Source organism: Periplaneta americana, chromosome 11 (genome assembly GCF_040183065.1).
Source record: "Periplaneta americana isolate PAMFEO1 chromosome 11, P.americana_PAMFEO1_priV1, whole genome shotgun sequence".
Taxonomy (NCBI): domain Eukaryota; kingdom Metazoa; phylum Arthropoda; class Insecta; order Blattodea; family Blattidae; genus Periplaneta; species Periplaneta americana.
In genome coordinates, this window is record NC_091127.1 from 15,525,268 (window position 1) to 15,552,712 (window position 27,445).

Sequence of the window (27,445 nt, forward strand, 5' to 3'; positions counted from 1 at the left end):
TACATCTTTCACATTACAACTTAAAGGTTAATATGGAAAGTGACAGTGCAGATGAATAATAAAACTATATATTTAATTTAAATTTTCGCCAAAATGAAAAACAATGAAAATTATTTAGGTAATGAAATAGTTAATTACATTTTCAATACTCAACTTCGATTAAAAATATAATAAATAAAGTTGTTGTTTTCTAATGCCAGGCATTTGACAATAAAGTCATTTGACCTCTTGCACTCCAATATTTTTCAAAGATATTATCATGGCCAGCCACTGAAGCACAGATTTTGAGGTGTTCCGAATCCATTTCTTGGTTTGAGTTGCACAATGGGCAGTTAGGGGACTGATATATTCCAATTCTATGCAGGTGTTTGGCCAAACAATCATGGCCTGTTGCCAATCTAAATGCAGCTACAGACGATTTTCGTGGTAAATCGGGAATTAACTGTGGATTATGATGCAGAGAGTTCCATTTTTTCCCTTGGGATTGAGTTATCAAATTTTATTTGTTGAAGTCTAAGTATGTAGATTTAATAAATCTCTTCACAGAGTAATACGTAGATTTAGTAACAGGTCTGTAAGTAGCAGTGCTGCCCTTCTTTGCTAAAGCATCCGCATTCTCGTTTCCCAGGATTCCACAATGGGATGGTATCCATTGGAATACAATTCTTTTATTGAGTGATATTAATTGAGAGAGCATTTTAGTTATTTGTGCTGTTTGAGATGAAAGTGTGTGTCTAGAGACTATTGATAGAATAGCTGCTTTGGAGTCTGACAATATAACTGCATTCCTAAATTTATTGATGTGGCATAGAAGATTCCTGAGACATTCACTTATTGCAATGATTTCACCATCAAAACTTGTTGTTCCATATCCAAGAGATCTATAAAGTGAGAAGAGACAGCACGTAACACCTGCACCGGCATCTTGTTCTCTGGAGATCAAGGATCTGTCGGTGTATAAATGAAGCCAGTTTTGTGGAGGGTACCTAATATTAATTGTCTCTAAAGACAAATAAAGTACATAAACGAATCATTATTATTTATTTTTTTTTTAAGATGAGAGTCTCCCAGTACAACGATATGTAATTAGCAGAATTCTTACCTTCCATATTTTGTGTTATCTTTTTATAGAAAATTATCCAAATTCTATTTTTTGCTATTTGAATTAGCTGTGAAACAATAATTAAGCAGCTCGTTTTCAGGCAAAGATGATCACATGAACCGCTTGTTGGAATGAACCTTAAAAATTTCATTTTAGTTTCCTCATATATACCGTTTCTTCTTCACACCCTCATAAAAACTTAAACTATAAATTAATTTTTACTGTAAAATGAGAGGAGAGAGAAACAAGGTAGAAGAGCTCTTTTCCAAATCAGCATTCCTTTCCTCGTAGGAAACAAGCAAATGCGACACGTGTATTTGGTGCTTTTTATTGTTTAGAAGTGTTCATAGATACAGAGAAGTTTAACACAGCTTTCTGAAGCATGATGCTTACACACTATGTTGGTAACATTCAGTTCATAATACATTCTAGCAAAAATATATAATATATATCTCAGCAATTTTAATATATAATTGAAGTTATTGGGTAAGCTTGCTTTATGTGACAGTTTCACTGAGAGAAACTGCTAGAAAACAAGATTTCGTTAAAATATATCCGTATAACAATAACATAAAACACATGTATGGGAGGTAATTAATTTCAAAGAATGAGAAACTAAAATTTAACTTCCCAATATTACCAATACGTGACAAAACAAAATCACTACTTAATATTGTATTGTTACTGACTTCTAGGGAGGAATGAAGCTGTTAAGTACTCTATACCATTTCTTATGCACCGTCTATGATACCCTTCTGTTTAACAGAAAGAAAAGACATACTGTGTTATGCTAATAGGGACAATAATTAATAGTTAAATACAGAAGACGAAAGTAATTGGAAAAAAAAAAAGACGAATAATGTGCTTTAGTAACAATTACATACACCTTGGGTGAAGACAACTATGTGAAGTTGTCCTCACATACTCTTTCTTTCCCAGGTAACTACAAAGCAAGGATTAACTATGACGACACTATTTGCTGTGAATCCAGTTGAGGGCTGCCCGAATCTCGTGGAGTTTCACTCTCCTGAGGAAGGATGCGATCAGTTGATACTCTGGCAAAGTCCGACGACTGCCAATGCCTCTTGGTGGACTGATGCAAGTTCCTGCTGAACCTCTTGCTTTGTGGCTGTCCGAACCAGCTGCCAGACTGAGCTTCCTCCCCTCACACAAGACTTTCGTTGTCAGGCACAGCAACCACTGCAGAATCTACGCATATCAAATCCACAATATTATCTCTCTGAATAATATCAGAGATGTATCATACTACTGTATATCCAGGGCTGCGCAAAATACTGACATCCAAGTATTTCAAATACAAATACAAAATACTTCAAAAAATTGTGTTTGAAATACAAATACTTACTTACTTACTTACTGGCTTTTAAGGAACCCGGAGGTTCATTGCCGCCCTCACATAAGCCTGCCATTGGTCCCTATCCTGAGCAAGATTAATCCATTCTCTATCATCATATCCCACCTCCCTCAAATCCATTTTAATATTATCTTCCCATCTACGTCTCGGCCTCCCCAAAGGTCTTTTTCCCTCCGGCCTCCCAACTAACACTCTATATGTATTTCTGGATTCGTCCATACATGCTACATGCCCTGCCCATCTCAAACGTCTGGATTTAATGTTCCTAATTATGTCAGGTGAAGAATACAATGCGTGCAGTTCTGTGTTGTGTAACTTTCTCCATTCTCCTGTAACTTCATCCCTCTTAGCCCCAAATATTTTCCTAAGCACCTTATTCTCAAACACCCTTAACTTATGTACCTCTCTCAAAGTGAGAGTCCAAGTTTCACAACCATAAAGAAGAACCGGTAATATAACTGTTTTATAAATTCTAACTTTCACATTTTTTGACAACAGACTGGATGATAAAAGTTCCCAACCGAATAATAACAGGCATTTCCCATGAGAAAAATAGTTATTAATTTAAAACAAATTTATATTTGCAGCAGAATGTATTATAACATGAGTAAACTGAATATTACTACTACATACTGGCTTTTAAGGAACCCGGAGATTCATTGCCGCCCTCACATAAGCCTGCCATTGGTCCCTATTCTGAGCAAGATCACTCCAGTCTCTACCATCATATCCCACCTCCCTCAAATCCATTTTAATATTATCTTCCCATCTACGTCTCGGCCTCCCCAAAGGTCTTTTTACCTCCGGCCTCCGGGAGGGATTTGCCCATACGTGCTACATGTCCTGCCCATCTCGAACGTCAACAGATACAAAATCCTTTTAAAAAATTAAGCAAAATACATTTGTATTTCAAATACTCAAAATACATTTGTATTTCAATTACTCGATACAATATGTAGGCCTAAAGAAATAAGAATATTGCTGAAACTCTAAAAATATTACATTAACATTAAAAGTGTTTTTATCTCGAAGTTTCATATAAACACTGTAACTGAACTTCTTCCTTTTCCCAGTCAGCAATGAAATTATGCTACATATGAATAATTACTGCTCCCTTAAAAAAAAACCAGTTTCTCAAGAAGTTTATCAGATAAGGATCCCCTTGCTGATGAATGAATAAATCCTGCAAAACACAACAGTCTTTCTACAGGTGCAGAGGAACACAAACTTGTATTATACTTTATGAAAGCTTGTTTCACTGTTGGGTAATTCTCTAGAAACCACAGGGTTGTCCCTTTGCCATTGAAGAATTGTATGAGCTCATAATCCGCAGTAGATAAGTTCTTTTCTTTTTGCTTTTCAAAGTCTGTTGTACTTGAGTTGAGAACACAAAAATTGTTTTCATTGTCTGAACTGACCAAAGGTGTAGCAGAGAACTTCTCAGCTGATTTCACGCACATATTCTGTTCCTCTTCTTATCATTTGGTGAGGCAGTGTCAGGTAGCCATCTCATCTTCAATGATGGGTGGAAGCAAGCTGCCAAAATAGCTCAATTTGCTTCTGGGGTCAGATCAAACATCGCTTTAAATCTTGATGGAAGCAAACTTATTAGGATTGGAGTCACTTGGACTACATTGCATAGATTGCTAAATAACAGAATATTTAATCTGTTTTTGAGGGAAATTAATGTGGACAAAAGTTGGACGTAATAGCAGGTCTTCTCATTTTGCATTAAATCAAGGGCTACGACAATGGGTTTCAGAACTGCACAATATTCTTCAGGGTACTGAAACTCAAGATCTTTGAAGGTTGGCAATCCCAGTTTTTCACATATACTGTTTATATCATGTTTCAATTGCAATATTTGAGAGATTGAGTCATAAAGAGAATTACATTGAGTTGGGCAAGGAAACTTTAATGAATATTTCAAGACATCTGATCTAATTTCTGAGGATTTGGGTCTAATAGACGCATTCCATAATGCTGAACATGTAGCAAGTGTTGGGTGATGGATCCTTGATGCTGTTGGAGATTTCTTTATGGTATTAAGGAAATCAGTTGTGGCAAGAAAACTAAGTGTATGGCTAGCATATCTGAAATGGGCAGGCAAATAAGACAAAAGTTCATTCTTCAAATCCAAATCCTAAACTTGAAGGACAAGAAGAAGAAAAAAAAATTGAATATTTGAAATACAAAATACATCAATTTTATGTATTTAAATACAAAATACTTTCGAAAATCCTTACAAATTACAAATGTATTTCAAATACGTATTTAAAATACATGTATTTCAAATACTGCCCAGCCCTGTGTATATCATATCTGATGCTTTACGTTGCATACATCAGAATCAGAATCACGCACATGAGATGGGCCCAGGATATAATGACAAGCATAATTACACTTGGTCACAGTTAGCAATTATTTCAACAAATGAATGTGACAAAATGGTGTCGTGATAATTCTAATTTAGTTAATATTGGACTACTCAAATGTAATTACATGTAGTAAATGCATTATGATACCTATCACTATACATTTTTATCCCATTAAGAAAACGTATGGAAGTTCGAGGTAATGTGACAATAAATATTAAAGTACTGACTGTTAAGTTCTAAATTCTTGTAAAATAAAGATTTGTAAGTTACAAAACATGTTTAATTTTTTTTTTTTAAATATGACATCCGCAGAAAGTGAGAATGTTCCTGAGATAACAGAAATTTCGTGATGTTGAAATTCAAACTCATAATTTAGTGAAGCGACATTTTGAGGGATAACAGGCCGAGAGTTCTCAGAACTCATCTTAGTTTAAGCATGTATGTTTATCTATAGTAATCTCACTAGAGGCTTATCTAGAGAAAATAAAAACTCGAGTGGGATTTAATTGACTATTACACGATTAGAAGAAAGTACATAAAGATTAGAAGAAATAAAGTACTCTAATACAATAAAATATTAATTGCCTTACAAAAATACCGTGGTAAACTGTCTTGGAAATGTATTATTGCACCATCTCATCATTACAAAAATTTCGCTAGATGACAGTAGTGTGTTAGGATTAGCTGTTCTCTTGTTACAAGTTGTGCCAACTGTACAATCTTCATTGAACTCGGAAGGGTTTGTTGATTCAGTTTCATTTTTATTAAAACAGTTGCATTCCACTTCAATTATCAATATATATTAAACAATATCTGATACGTGACTATCCATGATCTCATATAGCAAAAGCTATAACATAACCTAAATAATATAGAAAAGGCAAATGATAGAAAAATTTTAATTAAGGCTGATGAAATAAACATGAATAATTTTAAAAGATACAATTATTTTCAAGTACAATGTTGGCAAACAAAGAAACAAATGTTAGGGAGATGATAAAAATTGTAGGATAAGCAGCCATGATTGGTTGAAACACGTCGTTCTGTACCGTTTTATTGGTCGGAAGTAATACGACGTAGTAAAAGTGTAATAGCTGAATCACCTTGCACTCTATACAAGGACAGTGCATATGTTAGCAGATTTAATGAAGATTTTTTTTTAAATATGACGCAAGCACAAACACACACGAGGAAATCACTGGAATTATGACTGCCTTATTTGTTTTCTAAATGAATGGCAGAGAGCATAAGTCCACATACCTCGTTGCTAGAGGGCAGGTCAGGGTCATCAGGACGTAGCCAGGCGCTTGGGGCCCACAAGAGCAGCTGACATACAGTTGCTGCTGCCTCTGCACTAAGGCGCTATAACAAAGCAATACGGCACATCACAGTTCAAGCTGGCTTATGTACAGAAGCTTTATGAAAATGTTAAGCAGTTAGACCTAAAGCAGGAATGTGTAACTTCCATGGAAAAATATTTACTGAAGAGAAAATTTCCACATGGAAACAGGATAATAGATCAATACTTTTAACTATTACAGGCTGAAATATTCTATGCATTGCAACTTCACATACCCCGTCAGCATTTATTCTTTTTCCATGCTTGACCTTGAACACAGAGGGACTCTTGCAATATGGAATGTGCATGAGTTGAGCCTTCTCCTAACACAATCAATCAATCTTCTTAATGTATCCAGCTGTTTGCTGACAACATAAAGTCCACTATAGTCCACTGTAGTCTATTCAGTTGTTGTTTTTCACGAGAAATGAGGGGTATTTTGATCGGTGTTCATTATAGATGCCTGTTGCTAGTAGCCAGAGTTGGGGTGTAGTCAATATATACTGCAGGGCTGTGTCTTCTGCAACTGGTACTGATGATTTTAATTTACTTCTTTTGTGGCTTATGGATGGACAGTATAGAAGAATGTGAATAATTTCGAGGGAAAAATTGTTCCAGGGCCGGGTATCGAACCCGGGACCTTTGGTTAAACGTACCAATGCTCTCCCACTGAGCTACCCGGGAACTCTACCTGACACCGATCCAATTTTTCCCTCTATATCCACAGACCTCAAAGTGGGCTGACAATTGTCAAGCAACCAACATTGAGTGCACACTAACTCTGTGTGACTTAAATTGTGGTTTTCTGTTACGTACAGTGACGTGTATTATGCAAATCAAGCTTCCAGGTATAACTCCTTGTAAAGTTAATTTGAATAATTTCAAGGGAAAAATTGTTCCGGGGCCGGGTATCGAACCCGGGACCTTTGGTTAAACGTACCAGCGCTCTCCCACTGAGCTACCCAGGAACTTTACTCGAAATTATTCAAATTAACTTTACAGGGAGTTATACCTGGAAGCTTGATTTGCATAATACACGTCACTGTACGTAACAGAAAACCACAATTTAAGTCACACAGAGTTAGTGTGCACTCAATGTTGGTTGCTTGACAGTTGTCAGCCCACTTTGAGGTCTGTGGATGTAGAGGGAAAAATTGGATCGGTGTCGGGTAGAGTTCCCGGGTAGCTCAGTGGGAGAGCGTTGGTACATTTAACCAATGGTCCCGGGTTCGATACCCGGCCCCGGAACAATTTTTCCCTCGAAATTATTCAAATTAACTTTACAGGGAGTTATAACTGGAAGCTTGATTTGTATAGAAGAATGTGTTTCAGATCTTCATCATGATTATTATACCACAGACAAGTAGGATTATCAGAAAGGTGAAATCAGTGTAGGTACAATTGAGTGACAATGTGACCTGTTCTGGCTCTTATTAAAAATGTTTGAACATGTCTGGGCAAGTTTTTGTACATTTCCAGGTCATTTGGTTTCTTTTGTACAGACTGTAAAATTTTTCCTTTGTCAGAAGAGAGCCAATTGTTGATCCATAGGTTTGTAAAATGAGACTTTACTAAAGCAAAAGCATTGGATAGAGATATCACTTGAAGAGGTCTTGGTTGCAAATATGTTGCCTGTTTTGCAATATTATCGACTTCCTCGTTTCCAGGTATACACAATGACTAGGTATCCATTGAAATGTTATTTCCTTTTGGAGTTCTTTTAGTTTACTTAGTTGCTTCTGAATTGTAATAATTCTATGTGCATATAGGTTTGGTACATATTTAATTATATTAAATATAGCCCCCTTGGAGTCGGTAAGTATGCAAATAGATTTTTCAGAAATTTGAGTAACACACTGAAGAGCAGCATCAATAGCTAGCAATTCAGTGTCAAGACTGGAGGAGGATGAACATAGTATGAAATAACTTTCTTGATATTTTGGAATATAATACCCTGCTGAATGAACCAGGAGTATATTCAAGGGGAGGGAAGAATTTTTGCTTCTCTACCCAGGAGGTTCCAGTCTAAAAGATCTGCAGGAAAATAAATTATTTTATGCTTGACCATGCCGAAATGTAGTAATTATACACCTAGTAGTAGCCCTTTAATGCACCTCATTAAAGTACACCTATTCATTATAATTCAATTGTTCAACCAATGAGAAATCACCATTGTACCATTATAAAACCGCAAGTATCGATTATTCTCGGATATGCAATCGAAAGACAATTAGCGAAAAGTCACAGAGGCTGGAAATCCAATACTGTTGCAGAAGGTTATGTTCTGTTACTATAATAATTAGCGTTAATTGTAAATAATATTCAAATAAATTCAATTTGTCATCTCGTTTTTCAATTCTAAATCAATTTCCAGGTTATATCAAGATTAATGTTCATCTTATTCTCTAGGTTATATCAAGGTCAATGACATTTGTGCCTCGGAAAAAATCAATACTTTCGCGTCTGCGCACATCTCACAATTCAGGTCACTTCCGCTCCTCACTTACATAACCATAACATGAAAACTTATGAATAATTTCAAGTTAGAAATATGGTCGAGCATAAAGAGTCGTATGAAACATGCCTATAATTGTAATTAAGACGCTCGTATGAAAATTATGAAACTCGCTTGTGCGCTTTTCATAAACAAACATACTCGCGTCTTAATTACTACCATTATAGGCTCGTTGCATAATGTACTATTCTTTCCAAGAAAAACAAGTTAAAGGAATTTGGTCAACAATATCATCTTTATATACCACTGGAACAAATTGTCCATCATTCTCACCTTAGAAGGATTCCTCGTAAGCAGGTTATGGATCAGGCAGTTGACAGTGACTGGTACTCTGTCTGGTAGGTCAGGCAAGTCTTCTTCCATGTAGGACCCATTGCGCAGGAGAGGCTGCAAACCTGGACCACTGCCATAGAAAGGGTTTTCCATGCCAAACAATTCGTATGCTATTGCTCCCACTGCCCATGCATCAGACTTTGAGTAGTTAATACTGGTGAAGGGACCTGGCTCCGAACACACGACCTGCCAACACAACATTACTTTGTATTTTGTAAATAAAAAATTACTACAAATTCTTCCTAATACACTACACGGGATTGTGTATAGGTTCAGTGCCAAGTTTTCATTTTTCTTGCCTCCAATGTTGAAAATAAGAGAAGCAATATAGAGATATAAGAGGGTAATGCTGTCACCATTACTCATTTGAGGCTTTTTTGCTCAGGCCTGGCCAAGAAATAGAAAAAAAGAGAGCTTATTCCACATGAATACTGAATATGAAGCTAAAACTTGTTCCCAACCAAATTTACACATTACTTTAATTAAAGTTATAATTAGCACACAATTTTTCCTTAGCAATTACTTTACACTTCCTCTTATTGCTGTGAATGAATTAAAAGTTTTCATGTTTTCATTTGTCTACTAAACATTAAATTTAAGCTTCAATTTAATTCTTTCCGCATCTGTGTAGCAAGCAAAATGGAAAATGAATTGTATGTTAACTTAATTTTAATTTTATTGGGTTATTTTACGACGCTGTATCAATATCTAGGTTATTTAGCGTCTGAATGAAACGAAGGTGATAATGCTGGTCAAATGAGTCCGGGGTCCAGCACCGAAAGTTACCCAGCATTTGCTCGTATTGGGTTGAGGGAAAACCCCGGAAAAAACCTCAACCAGGTAACTTGCCCCGACCGGGATTCGAACCCAGGCCACCTGGTTTCGCGGCCAGATGCGCTGATCGTTACTCCACAGGTGTGGGCTTCATTACTTTAATTAAAGTCATAATTAGCGCACAATTTTTCCTTAGCAATTACTTTACACTTCCTCCTATTGCTGTGAATGAATTAAAAGTTTTCATGTTTTCATTTTTCTATTAAACATTAAATTTAAGCTTCAATTTAATTCTTTCCGCATCCATGTAGCAAGCAAAATGGAAAATGAACTGTATGTTAATTTAATTTTAATTTTATTGGGTTATTTTACGACACTGTATCAACATCTAAGTTATTTAACGTCTGAATGAAATGAAGGTGATAATGCCAGTGAAATGAGTCCAGGGTCCAGCACCGAAAGTTACCCAGTATTTTTTCGTATTGGGTTGAGGGAAAACCCTGGAAAAAACCTCAACCAGGTAACTTGCCCCGACCGGGATTCGAACCCGGGCCACCTGGTTTCGCGGCCAGACGCGCTGACCGTTACTCCACAGGCATGGATTTGTATGTTAATCAGCACTAATATTTAATATTGTAACATATTGTGACGGCCACGTGAGGTTCGATCTTACGACCGACGGAGGCAGGGCTAAGTCGGCTGTGTTTTGGGCGGGTTGCGCGCGCTTCTGCTTCCTGGGGCATGTGCTATGGTGGGGAGTGGAGAGGGGAGGTTGCGACACGCTGTTCTGCGGCAGAGAGGGGAAAGTAAAGCAGCTGGTGACTGAGGAGAAAGGTCCAGAGAAGTCTGGATAGCCGTTATCTTCTAGGCATCTGTCGACCGACCGCGAACTCTCCAGAAACTATGGCTTAGTTATAAATACAACGCGCAAGTGAACGCGAGTCAGTCAGTCAGTCAGTCAGTCAGTCAGTCAGTCAGTCAGTCAGTCAGTCAGTCAGTCAGTCAGTAAGCCAGTGTTGTCACAGGCAGATTTGGATAGTAAGCGAGTTAGTCTTGTGTAGCAGTGAAGCCAGCTTCGAGACCAGAGCGCGACTTGAGTTGTGTCCATAACTGTGGAGCCTGAAGCCCGGAGTTCGAGTGCAGTGGACCGCAGTTGGGGGACCTGAGTTCGAAGTTCAGCGGATCGTCTCTGAAGGTCTGGGGTTCGAGATTCTGTGAACGCGAGTGACTGAGCTAGAAGAACTAGCCAAGACAAACGAGCTGTGAACTGAGAACTGACAGTTCTGTGTTGTAAATAGTGCTTTGTGAATATTAGTTAAGATTAACAGTTCATTGTTGTTCGTAATAGTCCAAGTAAATTGCCATTGTCGTTTGTGGAGTGCAATAACGAACGCTGTGTTGCTGTGCGGAGAGTAAATCCCATTGTTGATGGGAGTGAAATTAAATTGTAGAGAGTGATAATTATTGTTGAGATAATAAAATTACATTGTTGTTTAGTATAAAATTTACAATATTATGTGTTGACTAGTAATAATCTATTTTTACAATCTAAATTCTAAGGCCCGTTGTCATAGACATTCTTAGCGCGGGCTTCCAGTGGATGATCAGCAGACTAACGTTTTTCATATTCATAAACCAGTGTTAGCGATATGATATGATATGAATCCTGTACAAGTAATCACTCGATAGCCGGGGTTAGTTTAGCATGCTCGTAGCGCGGGCTAGCGAAATGTCTATGAATAGCACCCTAAATGATGTGAAGAACAAATAAAGAGAGTTGCACATCCGATTTAAAAGTAATGAAGGTGGTTGGGGGAACTCATTTTGATTATGTATGAATGCAAAAAAATGACAACAGTGCAACTTCATGTTCACTGACCGAATTCCTTAAGTTCTCCAACAAAAATGTTTAAAAATATGGATTCTTAATACATATTATTCATTGTGCATGTCTTAATACCTCTGGAGCCATAAGCGCAGTGTTGCCACCCTTATCTGTATCTGGGGAATGATAGGGGAGGGACAAACCGTGCACCCTGTCTGCCAGGCAGCATCCAAAATCTGTCACCACTAGCTGTGGGCAAGTGTCGTTCCCCTCAGACAGATCTAACAGAATGTTGTCACTCTTCAGATCCCTGCAACACGAAGTTGGCAGCAATGAGATGAAGCTTCTGGCTTCTATATTGAAACGAAATGTTACAAAATATCACTTTCGTCTGTACAGGTGACTAATGAAATTTCTTTCAGTCTTGCACCTTAAAAAAAAACTTTCCTTTTTCTATTTTCAAATAACAGTATTTCATTACATCCTTTCAATGGAAGATCCATAGGCCTTCTGTTTGTAGATTATAATTCAACACAGTTCTAGGGATTCTGGAGTTCATTCTTTTGAGATGGATTTTTCAATTTAAGTGATGAGAAATATAACCTCAAGTGGATGGAAACTGAGCCTTTCCATGGTATCGCTTCTCTCTAAGAATCACTTGATATAGTTGTCGAACTTCATTTCACAAGCTGCTAATATGTCCATCTCTTACATGTACAGTCTTAGATTTCTATTTTAGTAGGTTATTTTACGACGCTTTATCAACATCTTAGGTTATTTTGTGTCTGAATGAGATGAAGGTGATAATGCCGGTGAAATGAATCCAGGGTCCAGCACCGAGAGTTACACAGCATTTGCTCGTATTGGGTTGAGGGAAAACCCCGGAAAAAACCTCAACCAGGTAACATGCTCCGACCAGGAATCGAACCCAGGCCACGTGGTTTCGTGGCCAGACATGCTAACCGTTACTCTACAGGTGTGGACTGCAGTCTTAGAAACAAACGTTTTGCCACACAGATACTTTACAAGTCCCAGAAAGGAGGCAGTGCGCATGATCAGCGGATGAGCGACCTGGTTCACAAGAGAACAACTAGTTGAGGTAATGAAATTAGTTTTGTTTCGTTCTATGTCTCATCAAGCACACTACCTCCTTTCTGGGACTTACAAAGTATCTATGCAGGAAAACTTTTTTCTAAGACTGTACACGTCATGCTAAGGCTTTGTACATTATTTTGTATTAGACAAGGTTCCTTCATATTATTAAACTTCTGGAATTTTTGTGGTATAGTAGAACTCCAATTATCTGGACTAATTGGGGATTGAGCCGATCCGGATAATTGGATATAACTCTCAAATAATTAAGAAAAAACGATGTCTGACAAAGTAAAAACCCTATTTTTAATGATAAAACTAACTAAGCAAACATAGGTACCGTATTTATGTACTGTACAGTACTGTACTTTAAAATTGTATGTTAATAGTACATTATGCAACGAGCCTATAATGATAGTAATTAAGAAGCGAGTATGGGTGTTTATGAAACGAGCGCAAGCGAGTTTCATAATTTTCATACGAGCTTCTTAATTACCATTATAGGCGAGTTTCATACGACTTTTTATGCTCGACCATATTTCTAACTTCAAATTATTCAGATGTATACATTTTATTTGTATCTGACAAGATAGGAAGTGACCTTGTTCTAGGTCGTGAATTGTGAGATGTGCGCAGATGCGAAAGTATTGATTTTTTCCGAGGAACAATAATGTCACTGACCTTGTGTAATCCCATTAAACTTGGTATAACCTTGATTATTGAATTCGATATTGAAAAACTAAATGACAAATTGAATTTATTTGAATATTATTTACAATTAACGCTAATTATTATAGTAACAGATCATTACCTTCTGCGACAGTATTGGATTTCCAGCCTCCGTGACTTTTCGCTAATTCTCTTTCGATTGCATATCCGAGAATAATCGATACTTGCGGTTTTATAACGGTACAAAGCTGACTTGCCATTGGCTGAACACCTGTAAGCTGAGTTGTCATTGGCTGAAAACACCTGTACTTTAATGAGTAGGTGTACTTTAATGACATGCATTAAAGGACTGCTAACAGGTGTATAATTACTACATTTCTGCATGGTCGAGCATAAAGTAAATAAAAATAAAAAATTAAGATACAGTATTGTATAGAAATTTATTTTAGTACAGTACGTAATTCTGTATATTACCTTCAACACAGTAGCAAAAAATATCTAACTAGAGCACGTGAAGGTCAACAAGTGCTCTCGCTGTTCTTCTCACGATTTACCGTACGGTATTAATTTTTGTATTTTTTCCAAATCGATTCAGATAATATAGGAGATCCAGATGACTGGGGTCCGATAATTGGAGTTCTATTGTATAACTAATTTTCTCATTAAATAATATGCACCAAAACGACGTGGATTTATTTACTTTTTTTCAAACATTTTATATTTAATTCCCGATTTACCACGAAAATCGTCTGTAGCTGCATTTAGATTGGCAACAGGCCATGATTGTCTGGCCAAACACCTGCATAAAATTGGAATATATCAGTCCCCTAACTCAAACTCAAACCAAGAAATAGATTCGAAACACCTCAAAATCTGTGCTTCAGTGGCTGACCATGATAATATCTTTGAAAAATATTGGAGTGCAAGAGGTCAAATGACTTCATTGTCAAATGCCTGGCATTAGAAAACAACAACATATTTCATACCAACCTTAACAGAAGAGTAGGAAGATTAGCATTAATAAGGTTTAAATGCCCAGAGCTTACCTTGCATACTTCTAATTATATGACAGTTCTCACAATTACGCAATTGCCTGTATACCTGTGTGCAATGCCATGCATGTTGATGTGTGCGACTCCCTCCAGCAGCTGAGCAAGGATTAGCATAGCCATGCGCACACTTGGTTTTTTCTCGTGTAGGTACTGTTTCAAACTGCAGTCATATCTGCAAAATAATAATAATAATAATAATAATAATAATAATAATAATAATAATAATAATAATAATAATAATTATAATTATAATTATAATAATAATAATAATTATAATAATTATAATAATTATAATAATAATAATAATAATAATTATAATAATAATAATAATAATTATAATTATAATAATTATAATTATAATAATTATAATTATAATTATAATTATAATAATAATTATAATTATAATAATAATTATAATTATAATTATAATTATAATTATTTATTTATTTATTTATTTAGAATATTAACGTGCAAAAACAACAGCACAAGGCCAATTACAGTTTTGCACGATACAAAACAGAACAAAACAACAAATGATGATGAGAATGAATGATAGAAAATGGCAATGAGATGAAATACAAACAATATAATGGTCTAAATAATCAATGATCAAATAAAAATTATAAAATTACAAAATTAGTACAATGAGATAATTGAAATAATGGAATAGTCTACATTAATCAAATGACCAAATGCAAGAAATAAAATGGACAAATAATTATTAAAATAAGATCAGTGAGTTAAAAACTCAAAGATATACTACACATTAAATGGATCCAAGTTGAATCCATGCAAATTAGCATATTTAATGCATCTGCAGACCGGAGAGAGAGATTTAGAATTCTTATTATAAAACAATTTATGAAATCTTAAACCATTAGCAGGAATACGAAGACTGATATTGCTTATGAAAGATTCACAATCAATATCACCCTTAATGACTTTGCAAAAAAATAAATAATCAAGATCCTGACGTCTGGTGAACAGACAACCGCAATTGAAATCATTGCATTTAATCTCATAGTTATAATCGGAATTTGGTAAAAATCTATAAGAACACAAGGAAATAAATTTTCTTTGAATATTCTCCAATTTAGCCGAGTCAGTGGAAGTAATGGAGTTCCATACAACAGATGCATATTCAAGCTTGGATCTAACCAACGTATAGTATAAAATTAATAAACACATAGGAGTGGAAAAAGAATAAGTTATAGACCTAATTAGACCAAGCATTCTTAACGAATGGGTATAAATATATTGCACATGATCATGGAAATATAATTTTGAATCAAGTAGGACACCAAGATCTCTAATACAATCTGTCCTAATAATTACGACATTACTGAGAGAATAGTTAAATTTTAGGGAGATAGTTTTCCGTGAAAAGGAAATAACAGAAGTTTTGGATTGATTAATTTTCATTCCATTTTCAACAGACCAATGTGAAATTGAATTAATGTCATTTTGAAGAATTTGACAATCAACCAAACTATTAATTTTGCGAAAGATTTTGAGATCATCCGCAAATAAAAGGCAGCTAGAACTTATTCTTTTTCTTATATCATTTATAAATAATAAAAATAAGAGAGGTCCCAATGTAGACCCTTGAGGAACACCGCATAAACTATTAAATGAAACCGAGAGAGAATTACCTAGTCGAACACAAGACTGTCTATCTGTTAAATAATTTTCAAACCAATTAACGTAGTTAGTGGAGAGACCAAAATTACTTAATTTATTTAATAAAATTTTGTGAGGAACAACATCAAATGCTTTGCTAAAATCAAAATAAATTGAGTCAATTTGACCTTGATTTTCAACTATAGGCATTATGAGATTAAGATAGGAAACTAAATTAGTAGTTGTAGATTTCCCTCTTGTAAATCCATGTTGGGCCGAATTGATCTTATTTTTGACATAAAATGAAATGTGTTTGTGAATAATTTTTTCAAAAATTTTAGAAAAATTGTTTAGGATAGAAATGGGTCTATAATTAGTAACACTATTTTTATTACCATTTTTGAAAACTGGAATAATGGATGCTTCCTTCCAAAGAGACGGGTAAATTCCTGTTTTTAAGCTAAGATTGAATAAAAAAGTTAAAACAGGCAAGAGAATATTAGAACAACCCTTAATTATAAAATTAGGAATGCTATCAGTACCTTTACATTTATTAGGCTTTAGTTTTTTAATAGCTTTATTTACATCATCGAATGTAACATTAGGCAGGGACAAACAGTCAGTGATATTAGAATCATAAGTAATGAAATTAGAGTTACAATTTTGTTGAACAGATTTAAATTGACAAGCAAATGCATTTGCAATTTCTTTTTCATCTGTGATGTGAACGCCATTTATTATTAGTTCTGTGGGATTACTATTTGTTTTTCGAAAAGTTTCTACATATTTCCAAAATTTATTTGGTTCGTGCTTTAGGTTATCATCAATTGATTGTAACCATTTGAATTTATCAGATTTAATCATGGCTTTGACTTGTTTTCTAAAATTAGAAAAAATTTGATACTGATGATCAGTTTTATATTTTTTGTAATTTTTATGAGCTTTATTTTTTTTCTTAATAAGCTGACGTAAATCGTTTGAAAACCATTTAGGATAGTGCGATTTTTTAACAAAGGTGACAGGGACACAAAGGGATATAGCATTGTTTATAATTTGAGACAAGGAATTTGCAGCAGTGTTTACATCAGTAGTCTGATATATGCTAGTCCAATCATAATTGTATAGAATAGAATAAAGATTCAGATAATCACCTTGAGAATAATTTAAATAAGAACTGATTAGAGAGTGTTCCGGTAACGATAATTTTACTTCAATATAAATAGAGATAGATGGATGATAAGTATCCTCTAAAACTAGAGAGTGATCGGCAAGTTTAACTGTACTGTTTTTATCATTAGTAAAAACCAAATCAAGAAGCTTTTTACTCGCAACGGTAGAGTTAATTTGAATTAATCCAAGAAGGCAGGACGAGGAATATAAATCCTTAGCCTTAATTTTAGAGTAATAATGAGTATCATTAAGATTAGAACCAGTTGTCCAGTCCATACCAGGAGTATTAAAATCACCAAGGATAACTATTCTAAAATTATGAGTGTCGAGATTTTTTTCAAGAAAATTAAGATAAGATTTTAAGTGAATATGATCTGTATCAGGAGAGAAATAATGGTTACCTAATAACAGATTAAAACCATCAGTCATTCTAAGTTCAACCCAAACGCATTCACTAATAATTTCTAAGTCAAAACGTCTTTTAGTAAAAGGTAACTGGTTGCTAATCGCTGTTAGGACACCACCACCTCTTTTTTTGTTAGTGTCTGCAAACAGTCTATCTGCACGAAACACAGTATAGTTATTTGGAAATAAATCAGAATTAATAACTGACTCAGATAACCATGTTTCAGTGAGACAGATAATGAGATCATTATTACTCACTATATTCTGAAAAATTTCATCAACTTTAGTGTTAAGTCCACGAACATTTTGGTAGAAAATCTCGAGATGATTAATAGAACTGAACATTGAAAATGAGAGCGAGCAAGACTAAGACTAAGAGGCATTTCCCTGAGAATCAACAGAGTTCGAATTAGCAGAATGCGCAAAGTGCTGCTCAGGCTTTAATTTACCATAAAATGGTGCAATTAGGCAACCAGCAGGCCAAACCAGGTTTGTTAATGGAATCGAAATCCCTCACATCAACAGTGATGTGAAAGGAAGAATATGATTGATATTTGGTTTTTAGTTTAGTTACAGCAAGAGATCTTAGCTGAAGTTGATTCTTCAGGGAGTCCTCTATACTGTTTGTGTTGACTTTAGAACTAAATCTCGAAACAAATAGAGATTTAGTTTTAATTCTCTCAGGGGCCATTTCAATGCTACTCATGGCCAATGTTCCAACTTTAGGTTCTCTTTTTTTATATTTTTTGCGAGTAACTAATTGAAAACCATCAGATACGTTGGCAGAAGTTGAAGCATTGGCCTGATTTAGTTCAATATTGTTATGTCTATCATTAGCAGGAGGAGTTGTTGACACAGACTTCCTTGTTGCTGACGCATCAGAATTACAAGTATGCAAGTTGTCAGCAGCTTTGTTCACAGACACTACCTTGCTATATGATTTCTTAATAGGGTCATTAGACTGACCCACAGAAGAAATACTATGAGATGATTTATGGGGGCAGCACCCCTTTGATAACATTTCAGCCATTTGAACATTTAGGATAGAATTTTCCTTTGCAAGTTCAGCGTAAGACTTCCTAGGGCCCTTAGCTTGCACAGATTCATATTGCATTGATACGGAAGGGGCATTACTCTTATTAGTGACAACATTAGAATTAGTTTTCACAAAAATTTCGGCCACCTGAATTTTCAGAGCCGCATTTTCGTTCTTAAGTTCTATCATCTCCTTTTGGAGACTCTTCACATATTCCAAAATGTCGCTCACTGTGTCCAGAATGTTCATACTATTCAAACGAACAGTTTCAACCTGGACGGAAAGTGAATCTACTGAGGGCAGGCTCGGTAGGTTGAGATCCCTTGAAGGTGAAACGACTTTTTTTGTAGGTGAGATCACCTTCTTCTCACCTGGAGCAGTAGGACGCACTGGCGTGTTGTCCCCCTGTGTAGATTTCAATGCACTCACACACTTTTTACACTTAAAAGTAGAACTGCCACTCTGCATATATATATCATACTCAGCCTCACCTATATTTAGGCAATCGAGATGATAACGAAGACCACAAGGCCCTGCACACTTCAGAAACTTTTGCCTTCCAAAGAAAGGCAAGTTACACACAAGACAGACGTCTTTACTAGGCACCATATCCAATTACAACTTCGATGCACCTGCTGTACGCTGCAAGTTACGGGAGCTACACGCACACACAACCGAACAGCATGACGGCTCACGACCGATAATAATAATAATAATAATTATAATAATAATTATAATAATAATAATAATAATAATAATAATTATAATAATAATAATAATAATTATAATTATAATTATAATAATAATAATAATAATAATTATAATAATAATAATAATAATAAATTATAATAATAATAATAATTATAATAATAATAATTATTATAATTATAATTATAATAATAATAATAATTAATTATAATAATAATAATAATAATAATAATAATAATTATAATTATAATTATAATTATAATTATAATAATAATAATAATAATTATAATAATAATAATAATAATTTTATTTTCCCTGGCAGAGTTAAGGCCATCAGGCCTTCTCTTCCACTCAACCAGGATCAAATCACATACAGAAAAATACATAACGGTATACAAATATTAACTTAAAAATAATACCGTATTTACTTGCGTAATTCACGCCATCGCATATTTCACGCACCCAAATTATTTACTATATAATTTAATAAATTAATTTCCTCGTGTATTTCACGCATTTAATATTCGTGAAATACTGTAACAAGTACATACTGAAACTTGAAGTAATGAGGTGTGTTATGTCGAGGAGCCCTGAATGTACGGTATCTTAAATGCCGTAACGAGAGAGTGCATAGCGGTATTTGGGACCGGACAGCTACCTGTTACAGCGCACCCTTCTCGTCTATGAAAGTCCTTTAAAAATACCGGTATAGGGTATTGACCTCCCCCTACCATTTGAATGGGGGTGGTTTGAAAGCTTTGTGTTGGATCGCATCAGTTGAGTTTGAGACTCGAAAAGGGAAACCTGTCAAAAGCCGTCTGTTAAAAGTTTTAACAATGAATGGTAAATCCCGATATTCGAGTCATACTGCGTCCTTCAAATTAAAAGTTATTGCGTATGCAGAAACACATGGCAACAGAGCAGCTGGGCGTGAATTCACAGTTCCAGAATTTAATATTCGCTACTGGAGGAAACAAAAACAAGCTCTTCAAGAAACAAATGCATCAAGGAAAGCATTTCGTGGGCCAAAAAGTGGAAAATTCCCTGATCTTGAAGACAAGTTACTAGGATATGTAAGGGAACTGCGTAGTTTTGTCATTTTTACCCTTAAAAATACCAGCTTGTGAAATTCACACACCCTTAATTTATAGATCGAAATTGCGGGAAAAAAGTGCGTGAAATATTCGAGTAAATACGGTAATAATAATTAAGTAAAAAACAGAGATTGAATACATATACACAATCAGTATTAACTTTAAAATAACAATAATAAAAAAATATATATAATAAAAAGAGAGACTGAATACATAATCACAAACAGGAAAATACATTCTAGTATACAAGTAGGCCTATTAACTTAAAAAAAAAAAGAATTAATACATATGAATATAATCTCACAAATAAAGGAATAGTAGAATTAGTATGATCAGCACATCACGTGTTACATTGAGACAATGACAATAACATATTGAAATTACTCGTGTACTCACAAATTACACATTTCGAATTCTAATTTTAAACATTTTGTGTTTACTTTGAGGGTCACGATTTCATATCAAGAATGAGAGAAAACGTGGAATCTTATCTAGTCAACAGAGTCACATTTATGTAGCAGCATGTCCCACCTTTTCATCAGCAAAAAGAGGCTCATATTCCTGCCATAACCTGAGGGGTTGATGCGAGTGGGGAGGGCATCCGGGTACAAGGACATGGAGCCTGGTAGCATGGGTACCCGGTCAGCAAACACGCAGTACATCTGCACAATGTTGGGGTGTGGCGGCAATGCCTTCTTACGGTCTGCCATGCTGCAACACAAGCACACAATGTTACAACAAACAAATGACAGCCAGATTGATTAAATTCATTACTCTATGGCTATGTTTAAATAGCTGTTCATATAAGAGTGTTTAGCAAACATAACTTACAACATCTTTAAACAAAGAAGTATTACGAAAACAAATATTATGCACTGATAAATCGCTCATTTTGTTGAAACACATATTGATCTACAAATACAATAATTTAAAGGCAAAATACATTAATACGATGAAAGATATATTACTTTTTTTTATTTATTTTTTTTTTATTTTAATGTACCGAAGTACATATGATGTTTTCATGCAGATATTCTGCGTCATCATACGATGAAAGAGTAGTGGAACAGAGAAAAACTCTCTCTGGCACCAGGATTTGAACCCGGGTTTTCAGCTCTATGTGCTGATGCTTTATCCACTAAGCCACACCGGATTCCCATCCCGGTGTTGGATCGAATCCTCTCAGTTTAAATAGAATAAAATAAAAAAAAATAAAAATAAAATAAAAAAATAAAATAAGAAATAAAAAAATTAAAAAAAATAAAAGATAAAAAAAAATAAATAAATAATAAAAAAAATATAATATATAGAATACATTAAGATAAATATTAGATAAGACACAGCACTGGTTGCTAGTTTAATTCGTGAAGAAAGTAGAAGACTACTTTTTGCATGTATGTACCTCTGTTGCTACATGTTTACAAAATATTTAATCAATTTCAGTTAATGGAATCCAATATCACTTAATGGATTTGAATGTATTAATGTATATGTAGGCCTAAATTGTAATAAATCACACATATACTACAATTTTATTTATAGTAATATCAATTTTAATTGTTGTTACTCACTAATCTTTTAATAGCAGATATGGCATTCCCATAAATTAATGAATACATAAATAAATCAATAATAAAAATAAGTAAACAAGTAGGCCTAAGAAAATAAATATTAATAGATAAATAAATAATAGGCTATATGGTAAGATGCAGCCTTGAATATCATAATTATATTGTCACTGTGCCTCCAAAATCTGCTATGTGCATTTAAACAGATTTTTCAGGAGAAAGAGAAAAACTTCATGACTTTTAATTCCCTTGATTTTCAAAGCTACTTCGGCATAATTTCAATCAACACATGAAAAATGATGAAATTATACCGAAAGTAGATCTGAAAATCAAGGGAATTAAAAGTGATAATGCTTTCCTCTTTCTCCTGAAAAATCTGTTTAAATGCATATAGCAGATTTTGGAGGTGCAGCGACGATATATTTTTGTTACCAGTATAAAGAGGAACTGGAACAAGTCGAAAGTTTGTTCACTGTTACCAGTAGTTACTGGTATTGCATATCTGGCTTTCAGCTGACTGAAAATTTCTCTGTGATCCAATATCAAACATTTCAGGAAACGAGGTGTCTTTGATGAGTACTGTATATACACCTTAACTTTAGTCTAATTGTTTCATGCATGTAGAAATCACTGTAAGATCATTAATCTCAAACGTATGTGCATATGAGTTGTTACCAAGGGACATAAACTCACTTCTTCTCCCATGCACTGAGCTCCTCATTGGTGAAGTGACTCTGGGCAGGCACTGTCTCTCTGTACATTGCACGTAGGATGGACATTGCATTGGATTCGGCATCATAGTTGAACATCATCTTCACAGCCATTGGAAAGTTGGACAGTTCTTGTTCGTTTGTGTCAATCGTAACGTTCGGATCTTGTTTCGGTCGAGCTTCATTTGTCTCAGACTCTATACACATCAAGACCACATTGTAACAGAAAGATATCACTGATTTTAAATATACAGGGTGAACGAAAACTTAAGGGACAAACTTCAGCGATGATTCCTGACAGGAAAAGGGACAAAAAGTTCATATCAACACGTCTGGAAATGCATATTTGCCACGGTAGATGGCACTGACATCATTCTCTCATAACACTCACAGTGTGCTTTTTTGTGTTGTAGAGTGTGTGACTGGAGCGAACTTGAAGCATAATGGTCCGTTATTCATTCCAGAAACAAGATGAGATGGTTTTCGTATACAGTCAAGCACATGGAAATGGTAGAGAGCCATGTATCCTGACAGACAATACCACCCAAATCACAAAACCTTTGCAGCCATTTTTGGGTGTTTGAGTATGGGTCCTTTCATACAGGCGAACATAGACCATTGTGCTTCAACTTCGGCCCAATCACATGCTCTGGAACACAAAAAAAAAGCACACTGTGAGTGTTATGAAAGAATGATGTTGCTCATCAGTGCCATCTACAGCGGCAAATATGCATTTCCGGACATAAGTTGATATGAACTGTTTTTGTTCCTTTTCTTGTCGGGAATCACCTCTCTATAGTTTCCGTTCACCTTGTATTTAAAGTGTATTGAATTAAGACATTTTTGCAATATTGTAAGATAGGTCTATTAAGCTTTTAAAAAATTCATAATAAATTAAAACTTTTCCAATAAAGCTCATTTCATTTCCATGATATATAATTTATTTCCATTTAATGAATAGTATTAAAAAACTCTGCATAATTCCCATGGAAATATTAAATATGATTAGAAATATCGGAATTCCTTTGTAATATTTTAACGAGTAGGCCTACTAAAAATTCATTATAATGAAAGGGTATGGCAGGAGGATAAGTTGGTTGGTTGCTAACACTTTCAGATACAGTTGAGTGAGACCCTCCTGAACTCTGGTAATTTGTAAATTGCGTCTTCGTATGAGAAGAACATTCCTATGGAAGAAGAACACCTACCTCACTCTGAGGTTCTAGTGCTAGCCCATGACAGTATCATCATCCAATACCACTGGATTGCAAGATGACAGATATGGGTGGTTTCGTTGCCAAGAGCTTGAGCATTAGAAACTAACCAACTTTGTAATTAGGGAATGTAGACTTATTATGTGGTGAATGAATCTGTCAGGTCAAATCAATCATCCCAGAGGTCAGGATGATGGGCAAGGATGTCTTGCAAAATTGTTGTTGTTGTTTTCTAATGCCAGGCGTTTGACAATAAAGTCATTTGACCTCTTGCACTCCAATACTTTTCAAAGATATTATCATGGCCAGCCACTGAAGCACAGATTTTGAGGTGTTCCGAATCCATCTCTTGGTTTGAGTTGCACAATGGGCAGTTAGGGGACTGATATATTACAATTCTATGCAGGTGTTTGGCCAAACAGTCATGGCCTGTTGCCAATCTAAATGCAGCTACAGACGATTTTCGTGGTAAATCGGGAATTAACTGTGGATTATAATGCAGAGAGTTCCATTTTCTCCCTTGAGATTGTGTTATCAAATTTTGTTTGTTGAAGTCTAAGTATGTAGATTTAATAAATCTTTTCGCAGAGTAATACGTAGATTTAGTAACAGGTCTGTAAGTAGCAGTGCTGCCCTTCTTTGCTAAAGCATCCGCATTCTCGTTTCCCAGGATTCCACAATGGGATGGTATCCATTGGAATACAATTCTTTCATTGAGTGATATTAATTGAGAGAGCATTTTAGTTATTTCTGCTGTTTGAGATGAAGGTGTGTGTTTAGAGACTATTGATAGAATAGCTGCTTTGGAGTCTGACAATATAACTGCATTCCTAAATTTATTGATGTGGCATAGAAGATTCCTGAGACTTTCACTTATTGCAATGATTTCTCCATCAAAACTTGTTGTTCCATACCCAAGAGATCTATAAAGTGAGAAGAGACAGCACGTAACACCTGCACCGGCACCTTGTTCTCTGGAGATCAAGGATCCGTCAGTGTATAAATGAAGCCAGTTTTGTGGAGGGTACCTAATATTAATTGTCTTGCAAAATTAATTTTTGACTTAGGTTATAAATGGTCAGTAAATTTTGCCTTTCTACGTTTCGTAGTAAATCTAGTCTGCCTACTTTACTTCCCTTCCAAAGAAAGTTACGTAAAGGATTTTGATTGACTTTAAATTCACCACTCCCATCCGAGTTGTAAACCTCGTTCAATTAGGTAGCCTGTATACGTACTAATGACGATAAAGTATTAAGTGCTATCCAGATAAAATCCATAAACGCCACTTTCGCCAACCCACCTTGTTTCTTGCGGGCAGCATATACAACAGCACTGCATCCCTTCGCAATGGGGGGTCCCAGCACCAGTGTGTTGAGACCGACAGGCTCCACTTCATTCGCCACGTCATTCTCTGTGTACTCTGTTTTTGCTATGTTCCACTGCATCCGAGACACGGCCTCCTTAAAGCAAAAAAATCGCAGAATTGCTGTGACAACCAGTACTCCACACAAATATAAAAATTTGTGCATTTGTTTGCTTGGGTCTAGTATACTTTACGATACCAGATGACACCAAGTGGCCAGATGTGGGTACCGTGACTAAAGAGCCATTTTAGATGTGGGGAGACAGTAGTGATACCTATGACGTAAATTATCTAACTTACATTAACCTTGTTACAGTCTTTGGCCTCGTGTCACTCACCTACCTCCTCATCTAACCTGCTCTAACCTTGTCACAGTTCTCGGTCTCATATCACTTGGTTATCTAACTTCTAACTTGCAGTATTTACGGAAATACACGCCGGCAGAGGGTCACCATGATCAGATGCTACCACTAGTATGTGTCAAATACAATAAACCTATGATGCTGTTAAAGTAAATAATTATATTATTTTCTTCTAGCTATGGAATGAAGTAAAAGCAAAATAGCGATGAATTCAAATAAATTTTAACGTACTAACGGTTTCCCTGTCAGGGTTTTAAACGGAAACCTAGCACCCACTTAAAACAACACAAGATTACATCAACAACATACAATCCCGGGTAGTGTTTGAACTCATGGCCCTGCTTCCATTACTGGTACACCAATTTCGCAACAGACTAGTACTAAATGGCAAACTATTCAATAAATAAATATGCTCATGCGACAGTAAAAGGTGGAGAGGGAAGAACCTACAAAATAAAAATGAATGAGCCAAGAAGGGAAAACAAACTGTTTCTGCATTTTTAATTGACATTGTGATCTACATAATTATGCTCTATAGAAATGCTCTGACACTTTGACAATACTTGAACAGCCTACTCTATAGAACTTCCTTCAAGTAAAATATTCTCCTTCATTTTCATGTTTTTAATTAGCATGACTTGCAATAACAAATGTTTAAATTACGTTCAAAGTCCTACAAGACAAATTATCAATCTAAGAGAATATTTACATGAAGCCCAACATTACTTTTGTGAGTCACTACTGATACTGCTATTATTGCCTGATTTTATCTTATCGACCATATGATTGTTTCATAGAAACTACGGACATTGAGAAATTTATGTACGGCAAGCCTACTGACAGACGGTAAAAATTCGTAATGCTGATTGCTCTTAATCTGATACATATTAAATTACTGTAAATAATCTTCGGTTTTTTTTTTCTAAAAATGTCTTTTTCCTACCTCTATAACAAGTATTTAGAGAAATTAGGCTATTTAATTGACATATCCTAATGCAGTTTTAAATATTAAATATTAGACTTATTAAATACTTATCCTTAAAATTTATAGTATGAGGTACCCATTACAATGATTTTTATTCTAAATATAGGCTAGGCTAAACAAGATTGTGTTTGTATTAGTAAATACGCTACCTGTCATTAAAGCTACTCACTCTAATTTCCCAGCATACGCCCTCCAGTTCTTCATCCTTCGTCAAAATTCCAGTTCCAGACGCCAAACTTACACCAACTAAAGCAAAGAAAGGTGCAGAGTCGCCGAATAACAATCTTTTTGTTGCCCGTTTGCGTAAATCTCCAGATAATGAATTTGTAACTCTTCTAAGGACATTGTCAACAAAAAGTCGTCGGGCATGTACATGTACCTGGAAGCCAACATTACGAACTGCTGATCGTATTGCCGATGTGTTATTTTCTACTTGTACTCCCTGTGGGAGAACATTAAATTTGACTCCGTCCACCACGTCTTTAGGATTTTGCTGGGGCTTAAAAATCCGTAGAAGTATACGACCATTTTGCCACAGTCGCTGGGCGGCTGCACGCATTGACATCTCGCACTCTTGCGCCGAATGCGCCCAAAGGGACGCAAATCCTCCGATGAAGATCTTCACTTTGGATTTTCAATTATGTGACTGTCAAGCAAGACTAAACTCAAGCCAAAAGCATCAAGCTTCACACCTAGCTGATATGTCCTACACCATTATTACCTCCCACCACTAATTAGAATGCGCAGCTGTTTGCG

The 27,445-nt window shown here is 35.4% G+C and overlaps 1 protein-coding gene and 1 non-coding gene across 2 annotated transcripts; one reads left to right on the forward strand and one right to left on the reverse strand.

Moving 5' to 3' along the window:
• Positions 1 to 1,414: 1,414 nt before the first annotated feature.
• Pink1 (PTEN-induced putative kinase 1) lies at positions 1,415 to 27,443 on the reverse strand. Its single transcript, XM_069839078.1, has 9 exons — positions 26,859 to 27,443; positions 25,280 to 25,439; positions 22,749 to 22,962; positions 21,019 to 21,198; positions 14,504 to 14,626; positions 11,777 to 11,951; positions 8,983 to 9,228; positions 6,116 to 6,217; positions 1,415 to 2,311 (listed from the first exon to the last, which is right to left on the reverse strand). Exons 1-9 carry the CDS (start codon positions 27,252 to 27,254, stop codon positions 2,075 to 2,077), a joined length of 1,833 nt encoding a protein of 610 aa, XP_069695179.1. The 5' UTR covers positions 27,255 to 27,443; the 3' UTR covers positions 1,415 to 2,074.
• TRNAN-AUU (transfer RNA asparagine (anticodon AUU)) lies at positions 7,371 to 7,442 on the forward strand. The gene has a single exon. It is a non-coding gene; the product is annotated as a tRNA-Asn (tRNA).
• Positions 27,444 to 27,445: the final 2 nt, after the last annotated feature.

Bases quoted from the DNA above. Each gene is read 5' to 3' on its own strand.
- Pink1 (XM_069839078.1), bottom strand. From the start codon at position 27,254: ATGTCAATGCGTGCAGCCGCCCAGCGACTGTGGCAAAATGGTCGTATA. The intron at 21,199-22,748 runs GTGAGTTTATGT...CTTGTGTTGCAG, and splicing joins CTCAGTGCATGGGAGAAGAA to CATGGCAGACCGTAAGAAGG. The intron at 6,218-8,982 runs GTGAGAATGATG...GCTTTGTTATAG, and splicing joins TTACGAGGAATCCTTCTAAG to CGCCTTAGTGCAGAGGCAGC.